General features: G+C 37.4%; 1 protein-coding gene and 1 pseudogene across 1 annotated transcript; both read right to left on the reverse strand.

Moving 5' to 3' along the window:
• Window positions 1–261: 261 nt before the first annotated feature.
• LOC150019802 (adrenodoxin) lies at window positions 262–22,310 on the reverse strand. The gene is made up of 4 exons (XM_090266687.1): window positions 21,872–22,310; window positions 17,685–17,809; window positions 5,174–5,303; window positions 262–1,046 (listed from the first exon to the last, which is right to left on the reverse strand). Exons 1-4 carry the CDS (start codon window positions 22,078–22,080, stop codon window positions 932–934), a joined length of 579 nt encoding a protein of 192 aa, XP_090122813.1. The 5' UTR covers window positions 22,081–22,310; the 3' UTR covers window positions 262–931.
• On the reverse strand, window positions 11,213–14,116 carry LOC150019803 (myosin regulatory light chain RLC-A pseudogene; annotated as a pseudogene).
• Window positions 22,311–26,503: the final 4,193 nt, after the last annotated feature.

A 26,503-nucleotide genomic window follows, 5' to 3' on the forward strand; every position in this document is an offset into this window, starting at 1 on the left:
AAAGATAAAGTTCAAATGTTTGCCATTCATAATTGATCATCATGGTGATCAAGCCATTCCCTCTCATCTCCAGGACTACATGCGACTGAGCTCGCTGCACACCCGGCAGTTCCATTCGGGCTGTGCAGTGTGGAAGCTTGCTCATTTTCTTGTGCAACTCAGGACAGAGAAAACCTAATCCATAAATTCTCTATTCTGTTACAGGCAGAGATTTATAGATCAGCATTATTTTTTAAATATTGCAAAGACAGACCATTCTACTTAGGATAGAAAAGAATAAAGACACCCAATGTTTTGTTTATTCCTCCAATTTTTTTTTGTTATATTGCCTTTGCTCAGACTTACACTTCTCGTTGAATCAAAATTCTGAAATATTTATGTATAAGGTTACAGCTGTCTTTGAAATTAATCAGTTCACAAAGCAATAGTTTTTCCCATACACATTCACACTTAATTACTACCATAAGTACAATATTCATAATTTCTCCAGTTTTAATGTGAACATCTAATTTGAGTTAGCAAGATGCAGGTTCTAGTACGGATTTTCTGATTCACTGTGAGGGCCTAGACAAGCCATTTTAGATCTCTGCCTTCACCCACATCTAACAGGGATAATACCTTTTCAAACTTACTTTACAGGCAAATAGACAGGATTTATGTGAAAATATTTTGCTAAAGTTGCTAAACAAACATAAAGCAAAATAGGTAAAATTTTATCATACTATTTTCTAGCATTTGATTTTATAATTTAACAAAAATAAAGATTGCATACTTTCCAACTACAAAATTTAGTAGTTATACAAGGTGAATTAAAGTAGTAAAGCTGGTCATAATAGTAAACTCATTCATCCATGCTCTCATTTAATTACATTAAAAAGTAATAATTATAAAAATAGGTAAAACTGTGTAAAATATTCCTATTTATTCTGTTCTAGGAGTTCTTGCCCACATCCATGGACTGTCGGGCATCAGCCATGGCATCAGGTACTTGAACAGTCATTTTGTCCATAGACTTTGTCAAACAGACTTGGCAGCCCAACCGGGATCTGTATAGAAAAGGGGGAGGCATGGTTTAGTATTAAGCACATACCATTCATAAAACAATGCAGTTGTATAGAACATCTTCTTACCCAAAGAAATTAGAAATTTATTCACCTTTTAAATTTCTATTAAGTTGAAAAAGATACATTCAACTCTCAACTGGAGGATAACAAAATGGAAACAGGAAAAACAAAAAGCCTTGAGGGCCGAAGCTTCATTTTAGTCTTTAGTCTCCATCATTTACTAATCGTTTCACCAAAACTACTGGTTTTTGGTGAAAGGACTGACAGGAAATGAAACGAGGAACACAACAGTGGAGAAGAAAACAGGTTTTAGCAATGTCAAGAAAAGGATTAATCAATTCCCAGATAATTAAAACCATACAGACTACAGTCTTTAAAACAAGAAATTTGGAATAAACATGGACATAAGTCATCAATTATAAGATACATATGTTCCCCACACTTTTTTAACATCTCTAAAATCAACATAAATCTTAAAATCAATGATATCTTACAATCACTGTAAAGTGGCAGTCATACCAGAATCACAAACTTGGTTACAATATTCATATCGGTGTCCTTTCAAATGAGTTATGAGAAGTATGTTACTACTAAATGTGTTGAATTTAATTACCAGTCAGAATTAGTGCAAAAGATTACAAAAGAAAAAATTAAAAATACAGAAACACAGCAGAGTATAAATTTTATATTTGCAGATGTATAATTTGATATTCATAAAGCAAGTATTTGTAACTGAAAGAACAAATATAATTCCATTTTCTTTTTTTCAAAATTACTATCAATTTTATTTATGCTTTCCTTTTTTAACAGAGATATACAGATCTATGCCTAGGTAATTCAAAATAGCTCTTTTTCTCTGCACAAAATATGTTAAGTGCCAAGACAACTTTGTGCCCTATTTTTACTAGCAGTATTTTTCTTAGGGGCACACAAAAATAAATGTCAGTCTTACAATCAAATTGTCTTCCATTTGATGGAATGTTATATGCAGGTCTTGGTTTCATTAACATATGTAAGCATTTACTAAGCATCTAAAGGCACAGCACTAAACATCAGTTGAGGTAAAAAGAACAGCAACTCCCTTCAATCCTCTGAATATCTTACATGCTTGGTGCCCAGGGAGGCAAAAAAGAGGAAGCAGGGGGTTAGAGCCTTCTAGCCAAACAGACCAGTGGTTCAGAATCCAGCCTGAACACAGTGTGCACACTTTCTCAATGCCCGTCCCCAAACTCTAGTTTCCTAATCTCATCCTAAAATGGATAATAAACAGGTTCCTCACTGGATTATTGTGAGGATTAGTTGCTAATATCAGTATTATGGAAAGAGATGAGACACATTCACAGATAATTAACATAGGAACTTGTGAGAAATGCCAGAGTGTGAAAGCCAAAAGGTCTGAGGAGAAAGCACTAACTTCTGTCCAGAAAAGCTGGTGTTTAAAATAGGCTCTAAAGAATGGGTAGAATATTTAATAAAAGATAAAGGAGAAAGCATTTGAGGCAAAGGTAACAGAATTCCAGGTATGTTTGAGGCAGGGTGGGTTTTTAGCTTGGCTGCTGTGCAGAACAGACAAGGGCAAGACAGTGACAGGCTAGAAAATGGCCAGGCCATGGACAGCTTTGAACACCAGCGAAAGAGTTCAGGTTTTAATTGGTGAGCAATGAAGAGCCATTGGGAAGTTTTTGTGTAAGAGAGTAAGTATAACCATGGGAAATACTGACTGTTAATAGAAAAAGAAATCCCCTTCTACACTAGTTCCTATTTGTTTATTAGAAACAGCTTTTACAAAACTCAAGTACACATTAAGGTCCATTTGCAAGAGAGAAAATGAGGCAAACCAATTTAGACCAATTAATTAGCACTGTGGTGAGCCCTAGAGAGACAGCTGGTTATTTGATAGCATTAGCCTTTAAGGAACTTTTAATTTAGTAAAAGAAATAATACAGAAACAGTTGTCCATGAAACAGAATGTAATACAGTAAAAAGTGTGTTATGGGAGTACAGGCAGGGGAAGCACTGAGAGGCTCCACCCGGGAAGATAAAGCAGAGGCACTCGGGGCTATTTCTCTCCTGCTTCTCTCCCTCCTTAAAGGTTTCTGGCTTTAAGGTCTGCCCAGTGTGGAAGTGTCTTACACCTCCGGAGAACGAGACAGACAGCAAGTCCTCTTCCTTGATATCACTATTAGTCCCACAAAACTTTGACGCCTATGCAAACCTTGAAGATATTTTTCTCCACTCACCCTTGTCATATGTACATGTCAGTGGAAATATACTGCGTGTTGTGTTTACTTCTAAGGTTGGGGAAGCACATTGAAAAAGTAATAAATGAAGGGCTTTAAGGCCCAAATTAACAGATTCAAATCAGGACCATCATTCTGTAGTTGGGCAGCCTTGAGCAAATTTCTGATAACTAAACCTTCTTTTCCAGCCTAGAAAGTGGTGATAATGCTGCCTAACTGATGGCTAGAAATAATCTTTAATTGCCTGTGCATTATAGTAAGTATCTAACATGTAAATTGATATGATTATCGTTATGCTAACAACTACTATTTAATGAACTTTCTCCACAGCACTTCTCACAACGACCCTATGAAGTAGCTACTCTTATCCTCATCTTACAAATACAGAAACTGAGGCCTCTGTGTAGATCATCCATGGAAACTGGTGGCAGCAAGTACTGACCATCATCAAATACAGATTCACAGATAATTCCTAAATCTCTCTTTCTATCAACCATTAATTCCACCAATAGCTGGTGATGCCCTATTGTAAATACCATAAACACTAGTCCTTACTCTTAATTTTCATGTTCTAAAACTTCTGAATTTTATTATCAAAGTTCTTGGCTAGTTCATGTTTACATTAGGTCTTTTGTATCTTCTGACATTTGTGTATCTCTTCTAACTGTAGCTATCCTCTAATTTTCTTTTTCTTTTCACTCTGAATATCATCAGTTCCATGCACCTACAAAGTTTATGTAAATAAAAGGGCAAGCAGTTGGCCATGATGTACTCTTACCATTAGAGAAACAATTCTTAGAACCAAATTAAAACAGTCTCTGAGCATATTCTGTGTATTAACTATCCTTTCTGAAAAAAAAAGGTGTTAATAGAGACTGTGGCACCTGAAGATGTGAGGGGGACAGACAGATGGTCGTCATCATCTGCTCTGCTTGGAACCCCAAGGAGATACTATTTTTCCAGTTCCTCTTCCCCAGGTATCAGTCTCACCTTCACCAAGAGGGAAATAAACTATAAAGGAGTAAAATTATTCTTCACCTCTAAATAAATACAAATGACCTAAGCATTTTTGTGAGAATAAGAAATTTTATGTCTTTTAGATAAGATAATTTGTTAAAGGTCTAACAAAATTGTAGTTACATAATACACATGAAATAAAACTATTACTACTATTACTTTTAATTTAAAAAATCTTTTTCATTAGGGTCACCATATTATAGTTAAACACCAAAGCCAACCTTATATAAGCCCTCATTATCTTGCCCCTTAAAAGAGTAAATCAACTAGCTACTTTCCCTAACTCCAACCAAAAAATTATATAATTTTTAAGAATAAGGCATCGCTTGATATCACTCACTTGCTACTTTAGATCTTAACACTTTTAAGAGTAATTTTACCTATTAATTAACAAGAATAACCTCTGACTGATGTAATTTAATGTACACACAGAAACAGAACTATCCATGTTAACATAATTATTATTATATATTAGTTCCTTTAAAAATTCCATTCTCCCAAGTAGGAAAAACTTTCCATTATAATTTTGTTCAATTATCAAATCTTTCCTTCTATAATACCATAAAAAGTATTAAATGTAATACCACCTCATTAAATTGTGATAAATATTAATTTCTGAAATAAAAATAAAGAAATCTATTGTTTTACTTTCATAAAAAGGAAAGTTTCATAAGGGCTAAACTGTAGAATACAAAGAGAAATGTCACATATTTTACATTCAAAGTTTGTAACTGTTACCTGTCTGTGCAGAAAAAGCACTATTACACACACAGGTCTGGTCTTAGACATGAACTAATAAAACCTTTATCTTCCCAGACTGTTAGTACAACTGAAGTGGTCCTAAAATCTTACCTATCTGTTAGCCCGTACGCCAAATCAAGCATGTCATTCTCCTCATCAGTGATTGCGTCTAATTTCTCATATATGTGTTTTTCAAAGATGAGGTGACAGGTAGAACAGGCCAAGGTTCCCTCACACGCACCTACAAAAGCAACAGACATTGAACATACTCCACTCTATATTAAACACAATTTAAACTTGGTTTGAATTAACTAAAGGTAATTATTTCTAAATTTTAGAATCAGCATTGGCATTCATAAATAAGACTTTTTTTTTCTGAATAATATTGAGAATTAGGGACAACCTCCTACCCCCATACACACTCAGTTTGAAATCACATTCACATATTATTTCAAAAAGATTCTGGAGAGCACAACACAATGTATGAAGTCTTGTGGTATATAAGACGAATTAGAGAGCTAACAAACCTATATTTAAATAAAGTTACATAGTCTTCCCTCTTGTTCTTTCCTTGTAATCAAGACAGAATCAAACAAGTTCACTTTAAGAGTCACACTGGTTTTAATAATGAGGTATTTCTGTCACATAGTTAAGCTATTAACTTAATAGATATTTGCTCAGTACCTATCATATGCCAGGTGCTGTGAAAAAGAAAAATGACTGAATCTGTTCTACATATCCTTTTCCCAGGGGTTACCAAACCTTTGCTTGAAAACCTCCTGAGAAAGAAATCCACACCCACGTAAGCCAGCCACTTCTGCATTTGGCTTCTACTGAGCTAAAGTCTGTAACTCAAACTTCCACCAACTGGTCCAATACTATTTCAAGGAATCCAATCCTGCCCCCCCCCCCATTTTATTGAGATATAATTGACTAATAAATAGTAAGATATTTAAAATGTACACTGTGATGATTTGATATACATACACATTGTAAAAGTATTCCTGTCATTTAGTTGACACATCCATTATACATTTTCAGTGACAACATTTAAGTTCTATTCTCTTAGCAAATGTCAATTATACAACACAGTGTTATCAACTGTAGTCGCCATATTATACTTCCGAGCCTCAGACTTTAATTATTTTACAGCTGAAAGTTTGTAGCCTTTACCAACCTCTCTCTGTTTCCCCCACCTATAGCCCCTAGCAAACACCTTTCTACTGTTTCTATGAAAATTATATTAACTATTTAGTGAGTCCTTCTTTTAAACCATAGCTTTTCATGTATTTGAGATTGTTCTTTCTTTTCCAGGCTGCGTACACCCAAGTCATTCACATTTTTCTTCTATAGAAGTCTAACTCCCTTTCCTCAGTCTGGTTGGGCTCTTCTAATCCGTGGCAACCAGGAGGATCTGACAAAACAGAATCGTGCAAAACTGTTCTTGTTAAATTCCACCTTAAAAATTGTTTTTTCTGGTTTGTTTTTTAATACTAATTTTTAAAGTAATTACATAAATTTGAATATTATAGACTCTTAGGAGTTACTTCAGTTTGATTTAGATTCTCTTTTGGTCAATAAACAACACATAAAATATGTAAGAGAACTACTATCAATAACTAGTAACCTTAATTTTCCTCTGAATGAAGAGAACGTTTCAGTATGAACTGTTCCCTCATAATTTAAACACTTACTATTCATCTTTTGTTATCTTAAAAAATCAAGAGAGACTTCCTTAAATGTTCATTTTGATAAAATCTAATTCAAAGAAATAACAGAATTAAGTAGAAAGAGAACACAGAGTGAAGTATACAGGAGCAACCAGCGTGGGCTCTGCAGCCGACTCCCTGGCTTCAATCCCAGCTCCACTTTTATTAAGGGCATCAACCTGGGCTACTTAACCCTTCATGCCTCAGTTTCCTCAATACTTTTTTCTGCACCAACATCACAGGGTAGTTGGGAGAATTACATGACAGTGTACTTAACCTACAAGTATATACTTGCAGCCATGACTGATAGATAGTAATCACTATTCAGGTGTTGGTAATTATTATTTTTTGAAAGTTGTAAGAGATCTTAAGAGTAATTCAACGTTTTTTTCATGAACAGGAAAAGAATTAAACCCAAGTTTTTAAATAAATATACTAAGGTCATGCTACTGAATACTAATTATAGATAGGTCATGTCTTCAGCTAAGTTTTCCAATGCTGAAGACAACTAGTTCCTTCCACTCAATAATCTAAGTCGCCTTACTTAAATAGTAAATATAATACAGAAATATATACACATACTAATTGGTTATTTGAATAAGTAGCTTAGTTTTCTATTTTTGTGTAAATTTGAAATATTTCACACAAAAAATAAATGGTTATACTTTACTTAAAAAAGGGCTTTCTCTGCTTAAAAAAATACACACGCACGGATACACATATCAAGTTCAAAAACCCCTGTAGTAAGAGGAGAACTCATGTAGTACAACCTTGAGGTTCAAGCTCCAGATGGACCTACCACACCACCTGCTATGTCCTGAACAAGCCTCCCAGTTTTCTTCTCATCTGTTTAAGAGATTGAGGCAGATGATCGCTAAGGGCCTGTTGGCTCTAATATTTTGACTCCAGACAAAAGTATTACCGTTCTAATGGATGTATTCAGTAAGTATACTTATCTTGATTTCTATTTATCTTATCAATACCCAATGTACACAGATGAGGTATTATAAAATTGTACACCTGAAACCTATAAAATTGTATTAACAAATGTCACCTCAATAAAATCAATTAGAAACTACCTAATGCAGACAAACTCAAAAACTAAAATGGTAAATCCCTCTGGAAATACTGCAGGACAAAAATCAGTAAATCCAGCCTTCTTTTGTCTTCAAAATGTAAGTAAAACAATCCTTACAAAATATTCCCAGCAATTTTCTTCAGATTTGTTATTAAAAAAACAAATCCTGAGACCTTCAAGCCAAGTATAACAGAAGATGCAAGGAAAATAAAACCTGTAGTCCAGAGCTGGAGAGGGTGTGGGGGCGCTGCAGAGGCAGCAGACCACTTGCTTTCTAAGGAGCTTGAACTTGTTCCATAAGCCCATTGTTCTTCACCTTGTTTCCCAGCACATTGGGAGGGTAACACAGGCTCAGTTAACAGAGAGATGACACTGGCCAGCGGCTTATGAACACCTGTCATCCCACTCCCAGACTCAGCCCCAGCCCCTGGAGAGATTGTGGGTGTGAACCTGTGCTCCAGGTTACAGAGAGCTGCGGAAGGATCAGAAGAAAAAGCTTAAGAGATTTCACAAAGAAGTGAGGGAAAACTGAAAAGGAAGGAGCAGAGGCAGAGAGAGCCAAGGTGAAGGACCCCTTTAGAAAGGAAGTCAAGATAAGAATATCCCAAACGGTAGAGAAAACCAGAAAAGTGCAATGTCAGTGAAGCCCAGGGAAGAAGAAGAGTGCATACAATATGGTCTCAAATCATCCCGGAATGGAGAAAAGTTCATATGCCTATAAATCCTAACAGAAAAACTTAGGACATTCCTTTTTGTACCATCTGGTCAGAAGAAGTTAAGAGTTACTTACCATCCATCCAAGTCTTCAATGCTTCTCCTCCCTAGAAAACTCCATTCTTCTAACCTTCTTAAATGTTTTATTTTCATTCTCTAATATAACTTTTATTGCCCTCTCACAAACTTTGGCAACTGTTTCCACATCTTGCTTAAGTTACCAAGTTCAGAGCGGAAGAGAGTATTCTAATAAGAATTTGACAAATGTTGAGTTATACAGATTAACTTTTGGTTCCTACATGCTAAGTTCCTATTACCGGTGCTAGTTCCAGTTTATTCTTGAAATAAATGTATCACATTCATGATCCCTCCTTATAGTCTCTTTCAAACTTTTTCCACCACAAGTTGAGCCCAGGTGTGTTTTTCTTATTCCTCATACTAGAAAGAACTCAAATATAAAAGAAACTTCAAATATGAAATCAATTCAGCCTATATAAGATGGCTAACACTGAACCAGAGAAACATAATGGTCCTATTATAAGTACTACTACAGAAAAAAACTCTGCCTGGTTGGTGTGGCTCAGTGGATTGTGTGCCAGCCTGAGAACCACCAAAGAGTCGCTGGTTTGATTCCCAGTCAGGGCACACGCCTGAGTTGCTAGCCAGGTCCCCAGCTGGGGGCACGCAAGAGGCAACCACACATTGATGCTTCTCTCCCTTCTCCTCTCCCTAAAATAAATAAATAAATAAATAAAATGTTTAAAAAGAAAAAAGAAAAAAACTCTGCAGCAAAGATTTACAAGACTTATCCTTCTCAATTACACACTGAACACTGTCCAGATAGAGCATATGTTAGGACACAAAACAAGTTTTAAAATATTAAGATTGAAATCATACTTATATAATAAGTATATTTTCCAACAATGGTATAAAACTAGTGGTTCATATTTACCGCTACCAGAATAAGGTGCAAAGTGGGAAAAGGAGGTCTATAGTGTGGAGGGTATGTGTAATATGTAGTAAGTGTGTGCATGTGTGTAGTAGGTATGTCCAGGAAGCTAAGGTGTTCTTGACCTTGCATTAGAAGTTGCAATGCATTTTCTCATAAAACGAAACTGTAAACTGTGATTAAGTAGTTACAAATAAATAGGTTCTATAGGGTGGGCTGAAAATTTTGCCACCATATATAACATTATTTTCATGAGAAAGCAAATTGCAAATACCAGGTAGTTGACCTGAAAATGGACTTGGAGAATAAAATCTATTCAAAAAATGGGGACTGTCTGTTTTTTGTTCTTATCACATACAGAGGAAAAAATTCTACAAAACAAGCAGTGGGAGGTAATCTCTAAAAGGGAAAAGGGTACAAAAATAACCACTATACAGCCTTCAATCTAAAACTGATAGCTGATTAGAATATGAGTACAATAATAAAATGACATGTGGAGATGGGGACAGAAAGTGCAAAAGTTATGTGACTTATGCTTATTGTTTACATACAGCCAGAGCAATATTGGTGGCTGTCAGTTTTTAGCATCTTTATAGGTGGTTGGTTGTATAAGAGTAAATTAATGGGGAAATATGTATATGTGTATATGTATGTATATATCTATGTATTTGGCTGGTTTGGCTCAGTGGATTGAGCGTCGGCCTGCGAGCTAAGTGTCGCTGGTTCGATCTTCCAGTCAGGGCACATTAGAGAAGGAAAACTCTGACTCCAAAAAACCTCCGCTGCCTTGCGGCATACCTCTTCAGGGGAAAGGCTAAGGGAGTAAACCCCGACAGAAAATCCGGAGCCGGAGTCCCTAAGGCGGTTTGACGTTGTAGTCAACACCGGCAACTCCTGCGGCGCACCTGAAGCCAAGCTGTATTGACTCCGTCTTTCCCTTGGACCCTTCAGCTGCGAAGAGAGGGGGGGTCTGCTGCATGGGCAACAGCAGACCCTCCATATCACCCTGCCCAGGCTCTGTAGCTTCAGCTTCACTGGAGAGGACACTCCAGCGTCATCGCAAGATGTCGATTCAACACGGGAGGAGACAGATACCGTGTCACTCCCGAGTCGGACTGCACAACCATTCTCGGCGGTGCAGATAGACTCTTAAGAAGCTACACCATCGTCTCTCGAGACGGACGGCTGCCGACGATATCTATGTATTTGTATATATACATACATATATATGTAAGCATAAAGTGATTGAATTTTATGAGGGATGCATTCTCAAAGACTTTGAAAATTGTTTAAATCTCATAATTTGAGTTATTTTCTCAATGAAACAATATGTAATATAGGGAAATGGGTTCTTATAGTACATAAATCTATAATCCTCATCATATTTTTTAAGTTTTATTATAAAGTTTAATATGGTTCAGAAAAAAATTGAGTAAAAAACTTCCTCTGAAAAAATATATTGACTCTATGTAGACTAGTTATTGGGGGGGGGGCTGGTAAGTTAAATTACCCTATTTTCTATTCTGAAAATGACAAAAAGTCCTATTTCCAGTCTGATTATAGAGATGCATGTGCTAAGAATAAATACCACAAGAAAGGCAAAAGCTGTAAAGCTAGAGCATGCTATAGGTTCTAAGAGAAAGTCTCAGAAATACCCAAAGTGGTGACAAGGAACATTTGGCTGGAATTTGGAGTGCTTTTCAATCATATTTGTCTTCTGCTCCATGTTTAAGGATGTGTGTGAATTCAGTGTAACTGAAATGTCCTTTTTGTCAATAGGTGCTTCTCTGTACAACTCATCCACTTCCTCTTCTGTAAACTGATCTCCCACTGTTGTCAGCAGCTCTCTCAGGTAATCTTCCTGAGTGGTGCCAATTGCTTCTTCATTAAAGCAAACAAAAGCGTATCTGATGACATCTTCTGGATCTGCGCCATGCAACTTTTCACAGAACATGGTGAAATGTATGGGACCTGGCACCCCATTCATCATATCCACCACAAAGTCTAGATACTCATCGGCTGGATTTTCCCCAGGGAGGTGCACATATCATGTAAATCTTCCTTGTCAACGAAACCAACTTCGTTCTGATCAATCATGCTGAAGGCCTCTTTAAACTCCTGAATATGTGACTGGTCAAACATAGCAAACACATTGGATGTGCGCACTGAGGGCGCTTCTTGGTCCTTGCCCTCTTGCTGCACGTGGTGGTTAGATCCCTGTGTAGCTGCGAGAATCGAGAGGTCCAGTGACCCTTCTCGCTTCCTCCTCTGCCACTATCGCCACTCTTCTACAGCCAGAGGCGCTAAAATCCCTCACCTTTTTGTTTTAAATATACTTAGGTAGAACAAACACTTGAAGTAAAACTTTTTACATTACTATACCCACCTTTCAAATAATTAAAAATACTGTGCCTTAGCAAGACAATAATCCGACTCAGGGACACATAGCCATACTGTTATTAGTCCCTGGCAACAGCATTTTATCCATCATCCTAGCTTGTTTATACAGTTTTCATGAATTTACAGGTATATATGCTTTAGTGCTTTTATTTTGTTAGCATTCTGGTTAACGATTCAGAGTTCTTTCTTCTACATTAACAATAATATGTATCCTGACAGGTTTTTGGCTTTCTTTATAGCATTTTGTCACATCTAACTTCTAACTTCCAAAATAACTCGTTTTCAGATGTGTTTTTCAGGATTATCATATAATGAATGCTTAGCTGAAACTGTTATTGGCTTTAAAAATAATATTAAATTATAATCAAATCACAGTTTAAAATATCAGCACTATAGTCAACAAAATTATAGGCATTTAGATGTCTGTAAACAGCGCAGTTCCTATGATATTAACAAAAAATGGCAGTTATTTGTTTACCAACTAAAGTGGTACCACTTTAGCTGCAGCAACAAATGTGAAATTTATAGTTCACACAGCCTGCCAAGTTGAAACTATGAGATTCTTGACAACAGTTTTGAGTTTTCACAAAAGTTCTGATTTTACTAGAGTAAGAACATTAATATTGTTAATCAGTACGATTTCACATTTGTAATTAAAAATTACATTAAAAACAAGCAAGGCATGGTTACTGGCTAATTTCAAAGTAGTTAATGAATAAAACTTTCTGATTGAATTTTAAAAAGACTAGTGATATTACACTTTTGTACAAATGCTCAGAAATTCTTGCCATTAAGTTAATTTCCAGAGAAAGTTAGATATTTGCACACTATTTCTCCTTTCCTTTCATGTAAGTTGAGTGTTTGCCAATAGGAAAAGACTGTTTTGTATGTGTGTATGCATAAGCGGGCATGCACACGTATCTCATATTAAGATCATTCTGTAAATCTATTATGATGCTGACAAGACAGATGGGTCACCCCAAACTTAACCCCTTACTCAAACATAAACCCATTGGATAGCTGTGTAGGAATATTATATTTAAAAACTGTGAAACACATATAAAATCTAATTTTATAAAATAAAGTTTAATCTAGAATAGCCAGAAATACACTATAACAATAGCAAGTCAATAAAGGTGATAGGAATAAATATAAATGTATATAAACATTCTCAGGATCTCCCAATTTGAATAATTTCCCTCAGAACAGACATATGAAGGATATAAGTAATGCAGAAGAAAAAAATGAAGTCTGAGATAATAAAATAGGTAAATTTGATCAGAGAGATGTAACTGCCCCCTAGTGACAGAATATTATAATACACTGAAAACATCATGAAAGTTGGAAATAAGAATGCTTGTAAATTTGTGTTGCTTCCAAAATTTACAATTGTTCCTTTTTTAATTATTTATCCATTCATTTCTTGACTTAATATACAATAAGGGATAAAACAGGAATTATTTCATCCTTCATTGAAGTCTCTTGGGAGAAAGAGGTATAAGTAAACAAAGACATATATAATTAATATACTGTGATAAATGCTATGAAAGAAATGAACAGGAGGCTGTAATGGAGAATAATGGGTTCAGGCTAATAAGAGAAACCCTTGGGATTGGGTGGTTGGGCAAAGCCTCACTAAGGAAGTAACATAAACTGAGACTAGACAGATACAGGATTTTCAAGATGGGGATGGGGGAAGTGGCCCCAGGAAGAAAAGAGTGTAAAGTGTGTACAAAGTCTCCAAGGTAAAAATTCTGGGTGAATTAAGCTCTTGAGAAAAGGCCGGCATGGCCAAAGTAAGAAGAAAAAAAAATGAGCAGAAATGGGGGCGAGCGGCAGATGGGATGGGGCCAGATAACGCATAACCTTTTAGGCTAGGGTAAGGAATATAAATTTTACCTAAGTGCAATGGGAAGTTATTCATGGTTTTTATCAGGGGATACGTCTGATGTGTATTATGACAAATCACTCCAACTGCTAGGCTCAAGAGCAGAAGCAGATCAGCACAGTTCCAGGTATAAAGTGACTGGCCAGCCTCAAGTAGTAACTGTAGGGACAGAGAGAATAGGACACACTTTGAATAGAAGACATACTTTGGAAGCACAACTGACAGGAGCTGCTGATGGACTAGAGGTAGGAGATGGAGGAGAAGGAAGAATAAGACGCTCTCCATTTTCAGGCTTCAACTGCTGAGTGATGTTCATTACTGACAGAAGACTCAAGAAAGGATAGATTTCAATTTGTGAGGGGTGGGTGGTGGGGTCAAAAGTTGTTTAAATATGTTGACTTTAAAATACCTGTGCAATTTCCAAGAAGGGGTGTGAAGGAAGAAAGTTGGGTCTATAGTCCAAGACTCAGAGGGGACGTCTGAGCTACCAATGCAAATTTAAGAGTTTATGGGCATCTAGATAAGATTTAATGTCAGAGAGGGATGATTTCATCCAGGGAGAAATTGTAGAGACCCTGTACTTAGTCAGCCTCGTTTGAGTATGGTGCTCATCTGTGCACATGACTTACAACAAACAATACGTAAAGTGTCTCCTGTATTCAGCTTTAGGAATTAATGAAGTAGCTGCCCCCATACTGTCACAATAACCTCTTCTTTATAAGGATAACATTTCAGTTTCTTGACCTCTTTTCATCTTTATTCTAGACAGTGAATTAGGCTTAACTCATCGTTTGTGGACCTACTTTAGCTTATCTCAAGTATATATTTACATGCCAAAATTCTGGACATGTTAGGATCCTTGAACTTTAAAGGCTCTTTGCTAAGTCTGCATAAGTGAATGCAGAATTCTTAGTGAACTACTGAAGAAGGTGTTGGCATTAAATTTTCTATATTTCTAGTGTACTGGGGAAAAAAAGATTCTTTTAGTAGTTATCTCTGTGTGGTGTGATCATGGGAAGTCTTTTTTGCTGTATTTTTAAAATTTGTTATAACAAACAGAGAATCTGTATTACTTATTATGTTAATAATAGTAGCTAATGTTTATTTAAAGCACTTGCTTTTTACAGCTACTGTAGTTCTGAGGTTGCCAGTTTTTTAAGGCTTTTGGAACCAGAGGGAGGAGAATGAGAGTTAGCCAAGTTAAAATGCCACAAATCCCACTGTTCTTCTTATACAGTAGGCACTGTGCTAAGCACTTTACTTCCAATGTCCCATTTAATCTTTAACGACTCCATGATGTTAGAACTATTATAATCCTATTTTACAGAAGAAGAAACTGAAGCATAAAGATGTTAAAGTGGCTTGCTCCAGGTCTCATGGCTAGTGACAATGTTCGTTTATGAACCATAATCTATAATGAACAGTGAAATAACTATGTAATTAATAGCTAACTTTTATTTTAAGCACTTGCTTTTTATTTTTTAATCCCCACCCAAGGATATGTTTATTCATTTTAGAGAGAGAAGAAGGGAGAGAGAAGAGAAAGAAAGAGGGCCAGAAAGAAACATTAATCGGTTGCCTCTCATATGCAACCCAACCAGGGATTGAACCTGCAACCTGGGTATGTGCCCTGACTGGGGATCGAACGCACAATCTTTTAGTGCACTAGATGACACTCCAACCAACTGAGCCACATGGCCAGCGCTTAAGCACTTGCTTTTTATAGCTACTATAGTTCTGACGATTATGAACCATAACCTATCTGATTCCAGTCTATTTTCTTTTTTTTTATAAAATTGATTCTAGAGAGAGAAGGGCGAGAAAGAGACACTGATTTGCTTCGTTTATTTATGCATTCATTGGTTGATTCTTGTACATGCCCTGACCAGGAATCAAGCCCACAACCTTCATGTATAGGGATGATGCTCTAAGCAACTGAGCTACCAGGCCAGAGCCTCTATTTTCCATTACTGTGTTATGTACTACTTTTCATTTGTGAATAAATAATTCAGAAAAACTAAGGTTAAAGTGTAGCTAAATATGAACTGATACAAGAGAGATCAATAGTACATTAATTTTATAGAACATATACTGTACATAAATTATCAATGAGTTCTTTATCTAAATAAGTCATTCATTTTTATAAATTGATTCAAGAGAGAGAGAAGGGGAAAGGAGAGAAACATGGATGTGAGAAAAACATCGAGTGGTTGCCTCTCACACATGCGCCAACTGGGGAATGAACCTGCAACCTAGGTAGGTGCCCTGACAGGGAATTGAACCCATGACTTTTCAGTGCATAGGAGGATGCACCAACCAACTGAGCCACACCAACTGAGCTAAATAAGTCATTCTTAACCAAAGTGTATATATGAATCACCCAGAGCATTTTAAAAACATACTTGCAAAGCTCCCCTCTCTTCCTGCACTATCTAGGGTGGAACACAGACGAGGTTTGCACTTTGAAAAGTTCTGCAGATTCTAACTCAATCCCAAACAAAAAAAAAACACTTTATTAGACTAAAACCTCCTCAAAATTGGTACTATATCAACTATTTCATCACCTAATTTCTATAACAGTTCACCCAGGAAAGATGCTTCTTAGAGAAAAAGGCATAAAGGAAAAGTGGAGGCTTAAGAATTAGAGACTTAGGTTTGAATCTTAGCCTTCTCACTTGCTGCATGTACAACCCAGGGAAAATTAACTTCTCTGAATCTTAGTTTCTTCATTTATAAAATGAAGGTTTAAAAAAAAATCTCCCTCTTAAGAGTTTTTACAATTGTAGATAACATATGCTGGAATGTAGTATGGACTCAACTGGTAGTTGTTTTAATTAATCATAAAACTGAAGAGACATATATTAGATTTAAAAATTCAGCAAATATAGTAAGTGCCAACTCTGGGCAAAGTATACTCTGTCAAGTTGCTTTGAGTGAGAACAGTCTTCCAAGAGCTCACAATCTACTAAGGGAAAAGAGCATTCTCCCTAAAAAGGAAACTATGATGAGCATTAACAGACAGAGGCATATTTCACATATCATGGGAAAATGAAGAAAAGAGAACTAATTCTGATGTAGTAGAAATGGTTTTCAAAAGTGCAATGTGACCTGTGCCATGACATCAGCATGGTCAGACAGGATCCTTGGATCTTATTCCAGACCAATGGTTCACAAACTTTAACAAGTATCAAAATCATATGGAGGGCTTATTAAAACACACATTGCTGGGCCCTACCCGAGACTTTCTGATTCAGGACATCTGGAGTGGGGCCCAAGAATCCGCAATTCCCAAGTGATACTGATGCTGATGGTTACGGGAACCCTCTCCAACAACCATCACTATAGACAGAGTGCTTGACCCAAACTGGCAAGTGCTACATAGGGTATTCCTGAGCTCTACCATATGGCAGTGTCTGGGATATGGGTTTTCTGGGAGTGGTTAAGGAATATGGCCAGAAAACTGTAAATAAAAACTCTCTCAGTAGAACACTTTCTTCTCTAATAAGAGGTATAGAAATCACCCTTCTAGAAAAGTGAGCTAACATTCAAAATTCAGTTAAAACCATTCAACTACCCCTCGTGCTGTGATATTTATTATCTCTAACCTATTATCTTTCAACTCCACCTATGTCCTGGCTTTGCATAACACAGGTAAACAGTAAAGTCATGAGGCAACAGTAATTTGCGGGGAATAACGCTAATTAAGTGTACAAAGAACAGGAATACAATGTTACTCTTATTTTTTAAATATGAGAATATAACCCTAATACATCCTGAATTTTAATATTTTACTCAGTATACTATAAGATAAACTTCTTCAAAAAAAGAGTTGAAACCTATTCAATAGTTTCACTTACAAACGTTAAGAAAACTTCCATACTCACCGAAACCATCAATATCTAGATTATTTTCAACCACAACATCTAGCAAAGAGTCACCGACTTTTCCTTTGGTTGTTAATATTTCACCATCACGATTTAAAAAGTGGACTGTTATTTTATCTTCTGAGCTGGAAAAGGAAACAGTCCTTTATTATTTCAGTAATTTCAAAAGATACTTTAAAATAGTTGTTTAAAGAACTTGTAAGGTCAAAGAAACAGTGGTGTGTGTGTGTGTGTGTGTGTGTATGTGTATGCATGGGCATGCAAGCAAATGTGCTCTTACAATATTTTCTTTTCTTTCAAAAGTCCATTTGTGAAGAAGACTCCACAAAACAAAGGCATGTCTATCTGCCCACCTACCAGGAGAGTTCTGCCACCTTAAAGGAAATGACAACTACATCACTTCCAAAGCTATATGTAACTCCCTATGTATCATGTGTCTCCCTAGTGGTCATGGTCATGGGTTACAGTCATGTGAAAATGTTTAGCAATCATCATTACTCATGAAATTCTGCTCTCACACAGCAATCTGAAAAACAATGTCTCTATGAATGTGTCCCTAAAAGACCAGACCATGGCTGTGGTAAGCTTTAGAAAAGCAAATCATTCTGCCATCAATAAGGCAATTGTGCATGTGTCTGATACTTCTGAGTATTTGAACATCTTATTTTGGTCCACACTGTGTACTCAAAAAGCAGACTATAAAATATTATTTGTTTGTTTGAATCTGTGAAAGGATATAGTACCTCCTCATGTGTTTTATTATAGGATATTATCTTATCTATCAGCTAGCTGACTTAAATTTCTTTCCCTTCTCACAAACATCACAACAAAATTAGGGAAAACAAGTTATACAAGCAACTAGATAGCCTCCACCATTGATCATTTTAATTTTTACCTCACAATTGAAAATACGTACTTAAAATTAGTTGTAATTTTTACTACTGCCAGTAGATGGTAACAGTCTATATCAAAGCAAATTTTAATATAAGTAAAACCTAGAATTAAATAATTCCAGAGCTATAAGTATCTTACAAATTATCAAATTAGCTCATTTCACAAAAGAGGCAACTGAAGCCCCTATCAGATAATGGTCTCCCTAATATTTCAACACTGAAAAAAGAGAATTCCATTAAGAATTACCAAAAATACGTGGGAGAGAAAAATCCCTCAAAGGGCCTGTGCTCTCAAACTTTTTTCATAGCAAAAAAAAAAGCTTTAAAAAAAGTATTCTATCTGAATACTATCCATGATATTCCAGGTAGAATGACTAAGAATGAGAATGAAGATACTCTGAAGGCAGGAAGACCACTTTGTAAGTTATTAAAACAGCACAAACTAAGCAAGGATGTAGGAGACATTGGCTTAAGTGATTCAGGAGGTAGAAATAAAAGGTTGTGGTGACCATCAATGTAAAATGGATTGAGAGAGGGAAGAAATAATGTTGAAGTTTCCAGCTCAGGCAGTTACGGGGTACAGTTTAAGGTAGGGTTAACAGTGGGAACAGGAGTTTTGGGGAAGATGGAAATTAGTTTGAGTTTAGACCTGTTTAATAATAGAAAAAAATAGATGAGAATGTCCAGAAGCCAGGTGGAAATACGGATCTGAGCCCAGCAAGAAAGGAAAGGTAATTTCATAGTTGAAAAACACGGACTGTAAGAATCAGATTTTAGATTCTAGCCCCAGTTCTGACACACGCCTATTAGGTGTCAATAGGAAGCCCCTTAATTCCCCATGGGTAAGATGGGATAACAGTGACTTCCCCAAGCTCCCCAGAGAATTAAAGGAGAGAAAGTTTGTGGAAACGTTTTTGTTGTTTTTTTTTTCCTTAAAGCATTATATACGTACTTTACCCAAGTAATTCTCTCTATTCATGATTAACAAATGGTGTTGGTGGGTTTTGTAGGTTTCCCCCCAATTCTAAGAACTAGCAAAAAAGCTTTTAGCTATTCCCAAAAAGGAAAGGATTTCATACACTGGGAAATAATTGTGATCATACCAAATTTTCTGCCATCAATTAATCAGCTAATACTATGTTCTTCACTTGTTACTCCTTATTGCCATTTATTCTGCTCAACCACAGCAAACATTTTAACAAAGCTGTCAGGCCTTGCTGGGGAAGTTCAAGGAGGGGGTTACAGCTGCTGATGCCCACCCTTTCACCACACACAGCAGCCTGGGGCGGCTGGTTCAAGAAAAGGGCTCCCTACTTCCATAGCTACCTTAAGTCTTCCAAATGACCCCACAGTTATGGTGCTCAAAAACAAAAACTACATGAATTTTAGTCCTAGTTTTGCCAGCAACTTAATATGGAATTTTATTCCCATTTATCTATCTCACAGGATTTTCTCAAGTGTCAAGTGAAATAATATATGGAAAGCTCTTTTCAACTTACATCACTACAAAAGATAAAGTATTGTGTCACGGTATTTTGGAGTTAAACGTCAAAGTCAGAACTACAGCTTCTAGATTGCTCTGTCCAATGGACTTTGTATGTTCTATACCTGTGATGTCTGATACAGCAGCTACTAGATACTGAGTACTTAAAACTTCAACTGAAAACTGATTCTTTAATTTTATTTAACTGTATTTTAAGTAGCCACAAGTAGTTAGTGGTGATCATATTGGACAGCACAAGTCTCAGGTAATAATACTATCTGTAGGTCCAAAGTCTGTGATAGGAAGCACAGGACCATCAATAGAAACTGTTGTTTCCAATGAGGGGGAAAATAGAATTGCGAGGGAATAGAACAAAGGTGCATCCCTTTAAGACAACTTCATAATATCCAAATCCAAACAATAAGTTTGGGGGATTTAATTTCCATTTACACAAGCATTAATGCTCATTTAAATACCAGTTACACAAATACGTTCAACACATATCCCAATTTATACACAATTTTTCAAGAAAGCATCTATTGTGGAAAACAAGGCATCCGCTTGGAGGGAGATCAAAAGCAGAAAAGTATAGGGAAAATAGGGACAAATAAATCTGGTTTGCCTTCTCCATTACTCCCCTCACAGTTAATGCAACAAATGTATTGCGCACCCACTATAAAATAAGATTAAGAGGGAAAGAGGAATAAGTCCTACACCCTATGCTCAGAAACTGAAAAAGGCAGAATACAAATCCAACAGTTTCTCCCTCCCTCTAGTTCTAGCTTCTTATTATTGCAGGAGGGCAAATAGCAGTTATGCATTATAAAGGGCCCCAGCACGTTCCTATACTCTGAAATGATGAGAACATTTTACCTCTATTATTTCTAAGGAGATTACGTCTTTGAAAAACAAATTATGCCCAAGAACATAAAACTTCAACATATTTGGGGAAAATCTTTTTCACATCTCTTTCAGCATTTAACAAATCAACACTGCGGGCCTCAGAAGCTACTGCTGCTAACAGGTAACATCCACTGACTGAGCCCTGCTATTGGCCAGGCACAAGACTACCTGCATTACCTGTACTTTCCCATTTATTCTTCAAATAATCCTATGAGGCCTATCCTTCACTTAAAGGTGGGAAAACTGAGGTTCGTAGAGATTGAGGAAGTTAGACAGTAAGTGCCAAGACCCATTTTAAAACCCTGTCTTGCCACTCCAACACAGCAGCTTTTAACGCTCTATCAACTAGAAGAGAGCGCACAGGGACGCATGAAGGATAGAGCGGGTATATGCTAAATGGGCATTCTCCTGACAAAGACCTGGAGACAGAATGTCCTAACATTGCAGGAGAAAGGCTCCGTCAGAAACTGCTGGCCAGGATCTCCTTGAGGTAGCATCTTACGAAGGTCACTTGTAGGTTCCTGGCAGAGCAAAGGTTAGATTCGAGCCAAACCACATGGACAGCCAGTGGCAGCAAAGCGCTTGGCTTTTCAGAGACCCTCGGAAAGGAAAATCGGGGGCCCTGGGTCCCCGTTTCCCGCCAGGCGTCAGTGACTCGGAAACTTAGCGACGCGCAGTCAGAGAGAGAGAGACGGCGCCCAACGACAAAACAGGGTCTGGAGGAGCGCCGCGGAAAAGGAGGAGCAAGAGGCGGGCGGTTGTGGACGTCGATCCGACACGCAGGCGCCCGAGAAATGACAGGGAGCGAGAAATCAGGCCCAGGGATCGCGGCTACCCCGAGGCGGGGGGTTGCCCCCTGGACAAGAGGCCCTTAAGCACCCACGCGCGGGCCCAGGTCCGCGCCTCACCTGCAACGCGCCGGTGCCGACATGCTCAGCGACCGGGTCGCCGCCGCGCAGCTGCCCAGGCCCGACTCGGCGCTCCCGCCCGACGCTTGATTTCCCGGGAGGCCGCTGGCTCCCGCGCGAGCTCCAGCGAGGAGGAACCACCGACGGACTGCACCGCCGAGGGCTACAGAGGAAGTGTGCAGAAGCCGGACGCACCCCGCGGCGGCCATAGCCGGCTGTCCGATAACTGCCGGATGCGACGCAGGCCGACCGCGCACGAGCGGCTGCGAGAAGCGCCCTGAGTGCTGGCGGCCACCTGCGCCGGCGCCTGACGCTCTTGGCACTCGAGGCGGGTCCACCCGGGCCGGGGTGCCAGGGAGGTCGCTCTCGTGCCGCAAGCCGACTGCTCCGCGCGCCTTCAGAGTGACCTATAAATCCTTTAGGGCTCAGAGCACAGCCCTTCCCTTCCGCCCGTTCCCACGCCTCCGGGATGGGTGTTTTAGGGGGCGGGGCTAAGCACTGACTGTTTTGTTTTCTTTTTAACCTACTGGCTAGGTTTTGTCTTAACCTTGAAGCTTTGTTAAGCGTATAGAGTTGCCACGCAAAAACAATAAATTTTAGAAGATAGCTGAACGTCTAACGGAAAGATACAGTAAAACAGCCCCCCGTTTTAACTAACCCACTTCTGTTTTGCACTTCCCTCCTACTCCCTGCATCCCCCCCTAAAAAACAAACAAACAAACACAACCTGGTAGATTCTGTCATCTTGGAGTACAAATTAGGTTCAAAGGGGATTCTGGGCATTGTTAAACAAGAACAATAGGAAACTTAAAAAATCTCAAAATGCCAATAGAGGTACTACCTAGAGAAATAAATATGACTGTGAAGTTATAAACTATCACAATAAGTAAATTTGGGGATACTGGAGGAGGCAGGTGGTAATCCTAGGCCTGAATAGCAAATAAATGCTTCTTGAGTACTTGAAGTTCACGAGACTTACAAAGAAACTTTGATGAACTGAGTTTTTTTAAAGAGTTACAAAAAGGAGAAAGATGTATTTAAAAATATACTTTATCATGGTTAATATGTTGTGGTGGAAAGAGCGTGGGCTTTGAGGTCAAAAATTAGCAATGTTCAAATCCAAGGTCTAGCACTTTTGAGCTCTGTTGAGCTCTGAGACCTTGGATAAATTATTCTCTTAGAGGATCAGAGTTTCCACAACACGTTCACGGATAAGATGTTCCATTTTTCAGGGCCATTCTGGGGGTTAGACAAACTAACACAAACAACGCACAACCAGCCTAGTGCGTCACAAACAATGATGGATAACTTCCTGGGCCTTTCTCCCTAAGGCTAGTCTTTTATTTTATTTTTCCCAGTGAGGCAAAGAAAGGGACCCTGGAAATAGGCTGGGGGATAAGCCCACCAACAAGATGTGGCTGCCCATTGTTCCCTTGGTTAACAGGCTCTTCAGGACCCTTAGAGTTTAGAACTGAAGAAGCAAAATACAAGCCTGAGGAAACTCAAAGAAGAGCATGCCCCTAAGTCTAGTCTTAAGGCTACTAAAGGCCAAAGGCAAGTGAATATATTGCAAATACAAGAAAAGATGCTTTAAAGAATATTCAGAACAAGAAAGTATAGACCTGAGTGAAGTCTCTCCAATGTATAGTAGACACTGAACCTAATGGCAAGAGAGAAGGCAGTCATTTGACTCCCAAATTGCCTCAATCTGATGCTAGAGTTCAAGTTGGAAAGGACACAAATCCAGACAAGTAAAGGGAAAGAGGAGGTTGTAAAAGAAGTTAATTTTTTATAGCATTAAGTCTCTAAAGTCAGATGAATTAATTATAGGGAGAGTACTGGGGGAAAAAAAATGCATATGTTCCCTTTCCTCTCAGCCCTCCTTTTCAGCTTCAACTTGGTTGTGGCACTTGCAGCTTTACACTTTGTAGAATGGTTATTTGCATACACAGTTTATCTTAGTAGACCGCACACTACCAGGTACAGGGCAAGGGTTCCATAAGGATTTGTGATTAAAGTAATGTTGTCATGTAACTTCTACTACCAGTCATCAGAATTCATGAAACGTGCATGAAAATTAAAGATGGAAAAAATGTCCTCCAGATTTTCAAAGGCAAGTAAAGGTTGATTCCAAAGATTATAGATATCAATACTCATGAAGCAGTATTCCAGAGGAAATTTATAAATATACGGGTCATGACCACAAATAAAAAAGCAATATGGAGTTACTGAGCATAAGCTTTTGCTTATATATGTCTTCTTTTTTATAAAACTCCCATCTCTCCATCTTTCACTCCTGTCAAAATCCATGCATATTTTGCAACTCATCTCAAATTCTCTTTCCCATGAAGTTGTGCCTGTTTATCCCAACAGATCATCCCTTCCCCTGCTGAATGCCTAAGACCTTTGTTTGTTCTTGTAAAACTTATAGTATCTATTGTTTCAAAAAAGATAGTGTTCATGAAAGTGTTTTGTGAACTTTCAAGTGTCATAAAATTCAGATTCAATGTTTATTGCACACCTACTCTGAGCTTCATATGTTTATGGAGCACCTACTCTGTGCTTTATCACATAAACTTTGTGCAGCTCCTCTAGAATGAAGCTCCCAGGAGTAGGGATGCTATTTTATTCATCTTCACATCCCCAGCTCCTGGCATAGTGCCTATCACAAAGCAGCTATTTAATAATGTCTTTGTTAAAGACCTGTCTTAGAAACTTCCACAATTTTTATCTCATTTGGTTACAGAAATTCTATAAAATAAATTTGCCTATAAGCAGTAAATGCCTTTAATCAATAAATATTTGATATCAGCAGTATATAAAGTCATTATGTTAGTGCTGGAGACACAGCAGTGAACAAAGAAATCCCTGACCTCTTATTTTTATATGAGAAAACTGAGCTGCACAGTAGTTGTGAATTTCTTAGAATCATACTGCTAGTAAGTTGCAAAACTAAAATTTAAATCCAGGTATTCCTTGTCCCAAATTCAAGGCATAAGGATAAAAAAAGATCGTTTTGTTATTTTTATTACATAGACAATCCCCGACTTACAATGGTTCAACTTCCAATTTTTCCTTTACGATGGTAGGAAAGTGATATACATTCAATAGAAACCACCTAGACTAAGCTATGATATTTGGTAGGTTAAGTGCATTTCCAATCTATAATATTTCCAATTTATAATTGGTTTCTCAGGATGTAACCCTATCATAAGTTGAGGTGCATCTCTATTTTATTATATATTTACATATATTATTCATTAAATTTTACTATATGTTCTATAATTAATATATCATATATTTTTCAACTCTACATTTAATAGTAAATGCTTAAGATTCTACATGATCCATATACAGGCATACCTCAGAGATATTTTGGATTCAGTCCCAGACCACTTTAATAGAGCAAGTATAACAATAAAATGAGTCATAATCTTTTTGTTGTTATGTGTTGCTTTCAGTATGTAAAAAACACAACACTTGTGCAGTGCAATAAAATAAGGCATAATAAAATGAGGTGTGCCTATAATTCAGGGATAAAGTCAGAAATTACCATTATCTAAAATTTTAAAAAGGTATGAAATTAGAACTAAATCTATTTCACCCCAAGAAATTATTCCACCCTCAGGTAATCTGTTAATATGGCTGATAATATTGGTAAGTTTTCTAACTTTAAATTTTAAATATAACTGATATTTACATAAAGTTCTGTCTTTGTCTTAATTGATCTTCCTACTTGCAGTCTTTATTTTTAGCTCTTGACATTTTTATTTTTATTTATTTTTAAATATATCTTCTCTTAAGTATCTTTTCTTTTTTTATTTAATCTTTATTGTATTTTTTCCCATTACCATTTAGTCCCCTTACACCTCCTTCCCCCTGGCAATCACCACACTGTTGTTCATGCCCATGAGTCCTTTTTCCTCTACTTGCAGTCTTATCTTGTTCTAAGGTATCCTCCATACTGCCAGTAGGCTGATCCGGTTAAAATACTAATTTGATCATGTTATTTTCTTGATGAAAATCCTTGAATAACATTCCATTGCCCTTATGTGATACTCCATTACCACTGAAATGACAATGAAATGACATTACATCACCATTTATTATTAGAACAAAACAAACTGCCCAGCTGGACAAGCAACACCCCTCCAGCTCCTTCCACTGCCCACCAAGCATTGGTCCTCCACACACCTTTCTCCTCCACAGGTTTTGTATTCCACTGCCTGCACCTGGATGATGCAAAGCCAGCCTCCAGGACTCAATTCAGTCCTTTGAAGGAACCGTTCTCTGACACATGCAACTTTGTGGATCTTATACACTATAAATTCCTCTATCATAGCTTACAATTAATATCATAAGCAGTTAAGAACTTGATCAAGTGGCTTGTTGGGTTTCAGGTCCCATGTTTTTAAGATTACTTTTCGGGTAATTGTTAATTTTTTAACATGTCTCTCACATGTTAATAGTCGGTTGTCTCTTTTTGTGATATTAGCCATTCCTGATGAGCACTTCACTTGGGGTGCAACATGCTGATATTCCAGTTGTCCTTCCTTCTGCACTGGTTATGTAGACTACTTCTATAAAGACAGGCTTACCCTCAGATTCTCTCCCAACAACCTGAAGCAGAGC

Source organism: Furipterus horrens, unplaced genomic scaffold, assembly GCF_987537825.1.
Source record: "Furipterus horrens unplaced genomic scaffold, mFurHor1.1.pri manual_scaffold_2, whole genome shotgun sequence".
In the NCBI taxonomy this organism is placed as follows: Eukaryota; Metazoa; Chordata; class Mammalia; order Chiroptera; family Furipteridae; genus Furipterus; species Furipterus horrens.

Bases quoted from the DNA above. Each gene is read 5' to 3' on its own strand.
- LOC150019802 (XM_090266687.1), bottom strand. From the start codon at position 22,080: ATGGCCGCCGCGGGGTGCGTCCGGCTTCTGCACACTTCCTCTGTAGCC. The intron at 5,304-17,684 runs GTGAGTATGGAA...TTGCTTTTGTAG, and splicing joins TCTAGATATTGATGGTTTCG to GTGCGTGTGAGGGAACCTTG. The intron at 1,047-5,173 runs GTAAGATTTTAG...TTTTCTATACAG, and splicing joins GCGTACGGGCTAACAGATAG to ATCCCGGTTGGGCTGCCAAG.